The following is a 12,184-nucleotide window of genomic DNA, read 5'->3' as shown; positions in this document are numbered from 1 at the left end:
TTAGATTTTTTCTTTCACGTTGAGTGTTCCAGGTAAATGTGAGGTACCATTCTTGTAGGACTGGTCATGTGAAATTACATTAATGATTAGTCAAATGAAATGATTGGGAGAAGTAAATTAAAATTTGGAGCTGAAACAAATTACAGTGGATATGTGTGGTTGGTCAGCTGAATCACACCTGTGATTCCATTAATATATTAACTACATTAAGAGGATTTTATGCACCTATCACACTAAGTTTTAATTTCATGTGAGGTCACATCCTTCCTGTAGTCTAAAGGCCTTTAAGCAGCTAAAAGCTAAAATTTATTGAATTAAAGGAAAGAAACTTTTTGAACACTGATGCTTGAGCACAATAAATTGTCATGTGCATTCTTGAACTGCAGTACATCCATCTAGCAGCAGGAGAGATATGATCCCATGCTGTGTGTAACTGGATGATTCCCTCTCAAGATAATGAAAGTTGAATAGGAAATGCAACGGGAGGAAATAAAGTTATTACAAGTGAAAGACATGTGATGATTTAGGTGTAATGAGTTGATACCTAAGCAAGAAATAGACAAAGAACTGCTATAAATAAAAGAAAAAAATAAAATCTCATTAATCTGAACTGAAAACTTGCAATGCAATAATTTGCTGAAGTTTAACAAGAAAATACAATATTAATATTACCAGCCTTGAATTCTAGTGTTGGATGCCTAAATACTCCTTCCCTCAACGTTTTTATGATAGTCAATGCACTTCTAGAAATCAAATATCTAGCATCAAAATTGTATTAAGAATCTTGCCTCTGATCTATCAATATCTGTAAGCATCTGAAGGGAGGGTGTCAAGAAGATGGAGCCAGGCTCTTCTCCATGGTGCTGAGCAATAGGATAAGAGGCAATGGGCAAAAACTGGTGAGTGGGGAAGTTCCATCTGAACATGAGGCAGAACTTCTTTACTCTGTGAGTGACTGAGCTCTGAAACAGATTGCCCAGAGTGGTTGTGGAGTATCATTCACTGGAGATATTCAAGACTGCGTATCTGGACACTGTGCTGTGCAATGTGCTTTAGGATGACCTTGTTTTGGGAGGGAGATTGGACCAGGTGACACACTGTGATCCCTTCCAACATTAACATTCTGCAGTTCATCTTGGTTATTTTCTGATTTGCATTTTCTACTTACATTTAACTGTGTGAAAGTAACCACACTGCTTTACAGAAATGATACCAATTTCAGTGTTCCCTCCTTTTTGCTCTCATTTGTTCAGTTACAGGTTTATATCAGGAGTGACATACTGAGCCTGAGTTGCTGCTATAGGCATGCTTTTCTTAAAGTACATTTTTTTGTTCACGCTTACTTTGTTTAGCAAATAGGAGCCAAATTGAAAAAAAAATACATCTTTCTTCTCATGTGTATTTTTTGTATTTTCTATTTCTCTGTTGGGAGTTAAGGCAGATCTGGAAATCTGACTGCTCCTTCTGTCATGAGTTAGAATACACTACTGCTGTTTCTCCTGTCACTTATCTTGCTACAGACTGAATGGTCTGAATGGTCTTGTGCCTCAGAGCTCTCTGTAGGAAAATTATAATAGATGCTTTACTCCCTAAATACCATCTTCCTCTTGTATTTGTTTATTGTGGATCTTTTTTCTTCTTTGCCAAGCAAAGATTTACTATCCCTTTCTCTCTGTGTTCTTTCCATGGTCCATTTGTTAGACAAGATTTTAAGTTTCTAGTCCGTTTTTCCTAATTCCTTGAAACAGTTCAACTACAAGTTTTTCAGAATTGAGATATATTAAGTCATTGAGAAAGCTGGTTTCAAGTGGAGGGACACATGTAAGGTTCCCTTTGCTGTGTGGATGTATAGAAATAATTTTAAAACTTACAAGCTGTATTTCTGTATGTGTGTATTTTCACTTTGTCGGCAAACACTGAGAATATGTCCTTTTCTCTGCCTTGGACAGGTAGGTTGTTTTAATTTGTATCTGTACATCTGAAGTATATTAAATAGCACTCATAAAATATGTGGTCATGATTTTTTCCAACACTTAGATAAAAGAAGAAATTGTGTGGAAAAGATTTGATGTGTCTGTTTTGCAGAATTGCTTAAGGGTGTTTATATATGTTATTGTAGACATAGACCTAAATAAGTAAGCAGTACTTTTTACTTCTTAGCATTTCCATGAAACACTTGGAATTCAACCTGGAGAAGCACGTTTGTTTCTGAATGGCCTTCATATTGACCTGGATTTTCAAGATCCCTTTAGGTAAGATGTACATTTTGTTTGAAGGTCACAGACTTACTGGGCAGTTCTGCTTCTGGTCCTAATCTCACCTGTTGCATTTTGGGGGCAAGGAAGTGTTCCAGTAGGAGGAATACTAATTTACAGTGGTTTTGCTTAGAGTATGGACATTATGTAAGTAGTTGAGAATAGCATTTTCTCTTGGAAAATATTTTCAAATTTGCTTATAATTTTACAACTCACCATGCAAAATTAATTTGGAAATGGAAAGAATCTAACGTGTGTTTGTAAAAAGGTGTGAAAAGCACTTTATAAAAAAGTAAGCAATGCTTTCATATCCCTCTTACTTGAAAATCAGGAAAATATAGACATGAAGGCAGTCACAAACTCTTGCCAGCTGTGTTCTGCTGTGGAGTACTTCAGGAGGATTTTATTCTCAAATTTGAACTTTCAGATTGCAGCAGATATTCCAGAGTCCCATTGGATCTTCTGGCAGGTTTAAGGGTGTGGCTGTGTGTTTCCTCTATGCTGAGTTCTGCCATGATACAGGCTTAGAGTTCATCTGTGTCTCCATTACTTGCTTGCCTCTCTATTCATTCGCAAAGCTGCTTCTTAGAGTACCCCAGCTTGGATTTTGGCATCAGGCAGGACAGTGCAGCAAGAAAGTTTTCACTCTGCTGTCCTGACACTTCTTACTAAAGACAGATAAAATTCCTTTGTATAAAATAGATCTAAATGAATAAAAGCACTGTATAATGTGTTGTAATTATGTTTTGAAATAAGTTAGAGGCATAGTGTTATTAACTGATTTTGTTTTAAACATTAGGCTGTGGGACAATATAAAGAGAAAACATTCCTAAGACTATTAACAGGAGGATTTTTTTAGTTTTAAAAGTAATTTTTATGTCATGACAAGAGGTCTTTGTAGACATATGTACTTTATCTTCCTGAAAAAGAATTTTAGAGACTCTTAAACTGGAAGGAAAAGTGATGCATGGCCTTCATGAACTTGGAATCAAAGGAGAGACCCTGAGTAAATTTATGAGGTTGCATGTACATCCTAAAGATAATAATTATGCACTTGATATTCGTCACTCTTCAATAATAGTAAGTAACTAGAGTTATTTTTTTAGAGATTACATCTTTAATAATTCTCTGTATAAAACAGTTTTCCTTTTTTTTTTACCTCAGTTGAAATAGTCTGCATAAGGCCATATATCAATTAGCAGTTCAAAATGTTTTCAGGGGTAATATCTCTTCAGTAATATCTCTTCAGTATTTTCTCAAGTTTATACCTTATTAAAATATTAAGATATAGGGCGTTTAATGGAAACAAAAAATATAGAGTAGTTGCACACTCCAAACTATAGAATTTGCCTTTTATAGCAATTAATGTAGCTACGTAATACTACATATATCTCATATTATACAAGACTTCTAAGTGTACTTCACAAGTATGATAAGTAAATTTTGGGCCACTTAAATATATTATTTCTAGCTGTCCAATGACAAATTGGAAAAATTCTTCAAAATTTACACAGGTTTCATTACAAAGGTTATAACAGCAGGGGAAAAGGCACAAAGCAGCACTCCTACAGCACTAAAATATTACTTTCTTGCATCTGAAAGAGCCACTTTGACTCTTCTGTTTGCCCCAGCTTGCACATTTATTCTTCTAGCTTCTTGCTAGAAGAATAAATCAGCCACGTTGGCCGATTTATTCTTAATTGGCTATTTTGATCTATCTGAAGTTCTGTTGCTGCAGTCTGAAGATAAATACAGTGCTTGGATTACAAGATGGTTGTGCTATGTTACACACATCTGTGTGATACATTGTTATGATGTTTGCATTGTGAAAGTAATTTTCACCATTAAAAAAAATAGTTTTATTCACATCCTTATACACAGCACTAATGATCCTTTTTCCTTTTCCATCCACTATTAGTTTTATTGTGTACTGTAGATAAAAACAGTTTGATTAAAAAGAAAAAATAAAGATAAAATTTAGCAGCTATTTCCTGTTATTATTTAACAAAAGAGAGACATTTTATAGTATTATTATGCCTACATATTTTTCTCAGTGTTCGATGCATGTTTTCTAAATGGTAGCCTTTTTTGTTTTAGTGGATTAATAATATAGAACAAGATCACAGCTATAGCACATGGCCTGCAAGCTATCAGGAACTGCTAAAACCCTCATTTCCTGGATTTTTACATGAGATTAGGCGCAATTTATATAATTTGGTAAGTTTGGAGAACTTTGGTTTTTTTGCATACTGTATATGTTAATATGTGAGCAGACAGTTATTAAAAAATACACGTGCTGGATTTATTGTTAAGTTTTCTATGTGGATCTGCTAAGAGTAGTGAAAACTGCTTTATCTAGTGAGTCACAGGTGGTTATTAGTTTGATTTGCAGATTTGGGCACAGTTTTGTAAAGAGTTTTTATGTTCCTTTCTGTGTTACACATAGAAAATTCACTACTATCAAAGCATGAGTGAAGGTAGTGATAGCTGTCCATGGTTTAGAGATGGTAAACTGAGGTACAAAGATATTTAAGTTATAAAGCATACTAATTATTAATGTATTGTAGCTTAATTTTTCCTCTGTAAATAGGATTCTGTGTCACTTAGTACGTTAGGGAAGCAGCTATTGCTGATTTAAATTAGAAATTAGAAAAGGTAGTCTTACAAACCATAGAAGCATAAAATGGTTTGGGTTGTAATGGATCATTAAAGGTTACCTAGTCCAGCTCTCCTGCAATGACCAAAACTTCATCCAGCCTGTTCTTTAACAATTTAAATGGTGGTCCATCCACAGCTTCTCTGACCGACCAGTTCTCCTGTGACACCTTTGGTGTCTCACCATCTTCACTTCTTCATATTCAGTCAAAATCTTCCCTCTTTAAGTTTAAAACTGCTACCTCGTGTTCTATCACTACAGTGTCTCTACTACTGGTAAAAAAACCCTCTCCTTCTTGTAAGTCTCCCTATGCAATAGGAGTGGTGCTCCAGATTCTGATTGGTTTTGTGGCCCTTCTTTGGACCCACTTGAGGTCCATGTCTTTCCTGTGCTGGGAACCCCAGAGCTAGATGCAGCACTCCAGGTGGGGTCTCACCATGGCACAGGGACAGAATCCCCTCCTTTGCCCTGCTGTCCACGCTGCTTTGGATGCAGCCCAGGACATGTTTGGCTTTCTGGCCTATGAGTGCACACTGCCAGCTCAAGTCCAGCCTCTCATCCACCAGCAACCCCCAAGTCCTTCTTGGCAGGGCTGTTCTCGATCTGTTCAACCCTCAGCCTGTGCTGATAAACAGGGAGTTGCTGCAGCCTAGATGTAGCACTTTGTACTCAGCCTTGTTGTAATTCGTGAGGTTCCCATGAACGCACGTCTTGAGCTTGTCCAGGTCCCTCTGAACGGCTTCCCATCCTTCATGTGTGTCAGCTGCACCACTCAGCTTGGTATCCTCTGCAAAGCTGTTGAGGGCACACTTGGTCCCTTTGTCTTTGATGCGAAGTGATGCAAAGTTTATGTGTAAAAAGACAATGAAAATACCAGCAATAGGTAAGAAAAAAGCGTATCTTTATAATGAAGTATAAGATATGTGTAATATGAAGTAGCTTGTATTGCATATTCAGGGTTTCATAAAAGAGCTGTATTATAGAAATCTATAACACACCATTTCAATATCATCTGAAGGGGGGTGTTCAAAATTTTTAAAGTTACTCTTCCTTATTTCAGCTACTGTAGCAAATTTGATGAATTTTAAGAGGAGTTTGCAGTGCAAAGTTTATAAATGAGGTCCAGTTAAATCTGCATAAGGATAATTTGCCTATGCAGACACATCCCAGTTTTAGATTCTATGCATGTCTGAAAGATCTGAGTTTATACTCTAAGCTACACTAAGTGAAAGAGTGACTACAAAGGTAGGCGAGACAGGAAGGAAGAAATCTTCCCAAAAGCCCAATTATTTGCTTGAAGTTTTTAACCAAAATATTGTTGATTTATTTTTGTTTGGTTTTCACAACAGAAGAGAATTTGTTAAAAGATGTAACAGAAAAATCAGCATTATATCTTTCTAAAATAAGTATGGAATTTATTAATAAAAGCAGAGTAATGGCACAGAGTCTTTCAAAGGAGGAAAGTTGGATGGATCACTTGGTTTGAAGTTCAGTGAATGGTTAAATCCTATTTTCACCGTTTGGTCCAAATTCCTTAATTCTGATGTTTTTTTCATTTATAGTCTTAATGTTTACTCAAAATGAATGCTTTAAAAAATTGAAAACAGCTGGGGCATACAGTTTCTTTGGAAATTAATGTTCTTGTCTAAGATTTTATGTTTGAAGAAAAAATAAAAACAGACATCAAGAATAAATATTGGATGCCTGATATGTTTTTTCTTCTTAGGTACTTTTTGTTGATCCTGTCCAAGAAGATACTGGTGATTATATGAAGCTGGCAGAATTATTCTATCATCATGATGTACCACTTAGGTAAGGAAAACTGAAAGTCTTGAGGAAAAATCTTTAAATAAGGATTCTTTCCTTTTTTCTTCATCTTCTGTTCTACTAGACAAGGATGTGAATTCAGGTTAAATCCAATGTAACAACATTTTAATAAAGCACATTTGTTACCCATTTGTGTCAAGCTTACTCAGGTATTAAGTGTTCTTAAGCAAATAGATTGCAAGGTATAACATACATGAGTGTGTATAAAATGAACTGCACAAGTCTGATAAAAATTTATCTTGTGAAAGAATCCCACTGGGTGCCCTTGCAAAGTTGCATTCTAATAAAAATATTCGTTATATAAAACATTCTTTCAAGGAATGTTTTCAATTTGAGAGAGAGACACTTCTGAGGAAGAGTCTGGTTGATCTGAGATACCTAATTGTAAAAAAAAGTGAATTGGTCTCAGAAATGGCTGTTTATTTCCACAGTTTATTAAAGGATATCCAAGGTTCAGCAAGATGAATTGCATGTTAAATATTTAAAATCTTCCTGTGAAATGGCTTTTTGTGTCCTCAATAAATTACAGGTGTTTCATTTTACTTTAAAATTTTACTAGTCCTGATCTTTTTTTGTGGTTGTTTTTCTTAATCTTTTATCATTCGATTACAAAAGCATAATGAAAGATAGATCGCAGTGTTCTGTGTGTCTTCACAGAAAGTTTTGGGTTGAAAGTGACCATAAAGATAGTATGGCCTAGTCTCAGTCCAGGCTTTTTATATGAAAATAGTATCAGTGCACCACCTCCAACAGGCCTTTTTACCTCCCAAGCTTCATATTCCTTTGTGTTTTCTTTCAATTAATGGAAATGTAGGGATTAGTAGTAGATATGTTTAAAAGTGATATGAGTGGAAAATGAACAGCAGTGTCAGAATTGTGGAAGGCCCAGAAGGTTAAAAAAGCCAGAGAAGGGCTAGTAGGAGTGGCACATACTGATGATGGGACATCAGTACCCCAGCACATCTTCATGCCTCTACTCAAGTTATCTCCAGGAAAAATTAGGTAGGCAATGCCTATATTAAAACAAAGACTTTAGCCATTAAGAGATGATGGCAGGAATGTAAAGAATCAAAACCTCCATATAGGTAAGGAGAGAAAGTACCGTGATTAAACCCTATTGACTCACAGAAGTCTTAATTATTGTCAGCTGTAAAAGGTATATGTAAAGTCAGTACATAGTTGGTAACCTAAGCATACTGCAGAACTGATGTAGGATACCCGCTGGCATCCTGTGTCAGCACACAGTCACAGGAACACCACCCAGGTACAGGGTTTTTATGTTTATGTGCTGGGCAGATCACTTGAATGCAAACATTTGGTTCTTCCATGTTTGTATTAGAATTTGTGTGAAGCAGATACTGTGTTGAAATGTATGATCTCTTTTTTTTTTTTTATAGAATTGGAATTGTTTTTATTTTAAATACAAGAGAAGAAATTGATGGAAATGAAGATGCTGGAGTAGCTCTTTGGAGAACTTTTAATTACATTGCAGAGGAATCTGACACCTCTCAGGCCTTTATGTCGATAATTAATGTTAGTTCTTTCACAAGAAATCATCTATTTACTTCTGGTTTATAATTTATTAATAGTTAGGCTCTTGCTACCTTGTGATAACATGAGATGTATGCATTTACTTTATGCAGAAATTAAGTATTAAAAGCATGTATAGCATTAATAGTCTATAGAATTAGTTGTAGAAATACTTTCCACTTGCAGAAACCAATTTTCTCTTGTAATTTTGCCTATCAATGGGCTTCCTTCAATAATATAAAAAAAGTAGATGCATGCCTTGCAGCTTTTACTATTAAGAAAAATTATTCTGTATTATTTGTGTTAATGTAATGGCATGTCTTTGTGTTCTGTGTTTTTTGGAGTACAGGGATTTTAATGTCAACTCTGGCAGTCCTATAAGATTTGAATAAACCCTTTCTTATTGTCCAGTGTAGGAAGTGAAAGAGTAAGATAATTTCTTTTCTTCAGTCATGCTTGAGCTGTCCATGGGTGTAGAAAACATAGAAGTACTCCAGGCTTGCAGCTTAATGAGACAGGTTAACTTTGAGAGAATGCAGATTCTCATAAGACAGGAATTTCAGAGATGAGAGGTGAATGGAGGAGAAATAAGGTGACCCATCTATGTAGAGGCTCTGTGGGTCAAAGTTAAGAGAACATGCTATTTATGCATAGCAATTTTTCTTCCCTTTGTTTTCTGATTTTATGTTTAGTGCTTAGAAAATGTCATGGTGTCATGGACAAACTTAGAGAGTTTAAGATTAAAGGAATTGAAGTAACTAGGAACACCTTGGAAGAGAAATCAACAAATGTTAGGGAGCTGACATGCATGGGTAACAATTATCCATGACTAGATCAAAAATATAATTTACAGTGTGCTTTTTAAAATGTATTCCTCTCTTTGTTTCATAAATAAAAAGGGGGGATGATAAATATAATTGAAAGATAACAAAAATAGAAGCAAGAAAATAAAGTTTGAGCTATTCAGAGCTATAGAGGAAAATATTGCTCCTCATTTGAAGAGAAATGAATAATTTTCACTTCAAATTTTTATTGTCTGTTTGATGAAAGTAATAAAATATCTTTCTATGAAATAAAATAATGGTAAGGAAAAATTACCACTAACTAGTTTAGGCTTGGATTAATAAGGATTCAGGTAACTACCTATGTTAGTTAGTTTATAGAGAGAATTTAGATTACATCTCCAATTAGTAGAGAAAAATAACCTTTCACATTTAGCTCACATAGGTATATTTCTGGCCACTTCAGATTTAGACTAAAGGTATAATGATCAATTGGAACAGTGCTCTAATAAAAAGTCATGTATATGTGCAATGGTGATCATGGTGATAATTATAAAGCAGTATAAAAACTATAGTACAGCAATAAAAGCAATATGAAATTATACCTGTATAAAGTTTTCTAGTGCACTATAAAGAGATTATACTTATTGTTTATTTACTTCTATTAATTTTATCTAGTTGTTTGACAACTTACTACATTTTTTAATTTCTTTCGGTTATAATTCTTACAGATGTACCATGAAGTGAAAGATGGAAATATTCTGACAGTAGATGATGTGAAACATGTTCTTAGGAGTGAGTACCCCCATGCTAATGTTCAGAGTATCCTGGATGTTCATTCTGAATATGATGAAGGGAGGAAGGTACGTTGAGAGCTGTGCTGAGTAAGAAATACTGCAGTGTATACAACTCAGTGCATTTACTAGTTGAAGGATTGCTAAATGTTAAAGCACCTTTGAGTGAAATTTTTCTTCAGCCACCATTCAGTTGTTAATGGAAATGTTGTAAAGGTTTCTGCATTACTACGCTCATTATGAAAATTGACTCTTGCCTGCTGCTTTCAGGAGTCACAAGTATTTTTCTAGTAGGCATGTCAAGGGGTCTCTCTTGAATTCTGCTTTCTTATCAAATAGAGTTTGACTTGCAAACACAAAAACCTTTTGACTTTTTTTAGGGTTCTTTCTGTGGTAAAAGCAGCTTTGACTGTCTCAGGGTTCTTCTCCGATGTTATTTGCTTAATTTTTATTTTTATTTAAAGTAAAATAAGCTAAGAATGTTAAGCAAAATAAATGGCAGTATCTCAGCAAGATGATAAAGCAAAAGTTCACAACAAAGTATAAATCTATAATTTAAATCTATAATTTCCTTTGTCATTCTATGTGACAAATGAGTCCCATCTGTCCTGTTAGGTTTCCAAATGCTTTCTGTTTTGTCACTGCCACTCATGACAAGGTGTGACAGTGAAGAGTGCTTGAAGATTAGAGTTCATCCTCTCTTGATACCAATTTCATTTTTTTACTACAGTCAGCCAAAGTCTCTTTAATCCTGTGATATTTCTGATTTGATCAGGCAGGAGCAACCTTTTATAAGAAGAGTGGCCTGGGCCCACTGCCTCAAGCGCTGTTTAATGGCGTGCCCTTTCCCAGAGAGGAGATGGATGCAGCAGAGCTGGAGACGCTTATTCTTCAGAGGATTTTTGATGCCACCGGCTTCTTCCAGCGGGCAGTGTTCATGGTATGCTTAACATTTCTGAATGAGTGCAAGATGAGGTATTTAACAGTGAATTGTTTCAGTCATGCCTATATATTATGGTTTTTTATAATGAGATGGCTTGAAATTAGTAATATTGCACCTGCAGTTACATTGTTACAGTCATTTGTGGTCATGGTTTTGAAAGTGTATATTGAAATTATTCAAGGCTGAAGGATCAGCTAAGCATATAGTCATTATATGGAGTTTTTCAACCAGAAATGAGAATGTACTGCAAGTGTCCATTGAAAAAATATTTTGAAATGCTGTCCGTGTGATATTTATATGGTTTTGATCTGACACTGTCCATAACTTGATGTGTATAGAAACTTTAAGCTCAATTGAAAGATTGTACAAATACTTGGACATTGTCTTGAAAATCTGTCTTAAAAGTACGGATTTTACATTTTTTTCTTACTCCAGGGTTTGTTAGATGATCATGTAAATGCAGTGGATTTTCTTATGGATCAGAACAATGTAGTTTCCCGTATAAACCCCAGTATTCTTGGAGCAGAAAGAAGATACATACCTTTCAGATTCACTTCTGGTAACTCCTTTTCTTGGATGTTGTGATTTGCAGGTTCTTTTTTGGTTTTGTATTTTAAAGTCTAATACTTTGTGGTTTACATTATGCAGTTCCATTCCATGTGGAAGACTTCTCTACTTTCTCCTTTTTGGACTCACAAGATAAAAGTGCTGTGATTTCAGATAATATGAAGTATTTAACAAAAAAAGGTAATTAATTTTCTCTATGGGTTGTCTGTCTGTATATGACTATTACAAATTGTTAAAATTTACCAGTAAAATATCCTAAGTAAGTCAATATTCCATGGATTCTATGTAAATTAAATATTTCTCTATATCCCAATATCATCTTTCAGGAAGCAGAGCACACCTGAATGTTATAAACATAAATTATAATTTACAGGGTAGTTATTTTTTGTAGCTTTGAAATGGGGTGGATGTTGTGGCTAGTTGTTTTTATTTTACAAACATGAGGTTAAAAAGATTTACAAGACTTCTGCAACTTTGAAGGTAGACTCAGCTTCTATAATATATGGTTCTACTTGATGATATTGAAGTCTGGTTTTCAAATGACCCTTACTTGCAGCATTGTCAAGTGCAGAATGCATAGTTTGTATGTTTATACCAAAATCAGGAATTTCTAAATTTAAGGAATAATTTATAATGTTTCTAATTTATTAACATTAAGTATCTCCTTATTTTCCCTCTAGTTAGATAATTTAATTTTGCTGAATGAGCCTTTGTTTGTCTATAGAAAATAAATAAAATTTATATTCTGATGATTTATAACTCATTTATAGATTTTGTCTTTAGTTAAAACTTAAATGTTTTTGTACATTTCAAATGCTTTTTGACAAAAT

At 34.6% G+C, this 12,184-nt stretch overlaps 1 protein-coding gene across 3 annotated transcripts in view; it reads left to right on the top strand.

Annotated features, from left to right (window-relative positions):
* UGGT2 (UDP-glucose glycoprotein glucosyltransferase 2) overlaps positions 1–12,184 on the top strand; it is a 76,696-nt gene that overhangs the window by 28,450 nt on the left and 36,062 nt on the right. For all 3 annotated transcript variants that reach the window (XR_014955943.1, XM_085581304.1, XM_085581298.1), the window contains exons 11-19: positions 2,161–2,252; positions 3,185–3,335; positions 4,353–4,472; positions 6,638–6,723; positions 8,136–8,271; positions 9,782–9,913; positions 10,620–10,784; positions 11,223–11,346; positions 11,436–11,534. Coding sequence is in view for 2 of the 3 variants with exons in the window: in XM_085581304.1 (XP_085437430.1) it covers positions 2,161–2,252; positions 3,185–3,335; positions 4,353–4,472; positions 6,638–6,723; positions 8,136–8,271; positions 9,782–9,913; positions 10,620–10,784; positions 11,223–11,346; positions 11,436–11,534 (1,105 nt within the window). In the remaining variant the exon portion in view is untranslated. The remainder of the gene's footprint in view (positions 1–2,160; positions 2,253–3,184; positions 3,336–4,352; positions 4,473–6,637; positions 6,724–8,135; positions 8,272–9,781; positions 9,914–10,619; positions 10,785–11,222; positions 11,347–11,435; positions 11,535–12,184) is intronic.

This window comes from Lonchura striata, chromosome 1 (genome assembly GCF_050655825.1).
Source record: "Lonchura striata isolate lonStrDom1 chromosome 1, ASM5065582v1, whole genome shotgun sequence".
Classification (NCBI taxonomy): Eukaryota; Metazoa; Chordata; class Aves; order Passeriformes; family Estrildidae; genus Lonchura; species Lonchura striata.
The sequence above is the reverse complement of the archived record's forward strand: the minus strand, read 5'-3'. Positions and strand labels throughout refer to the sequence as shown.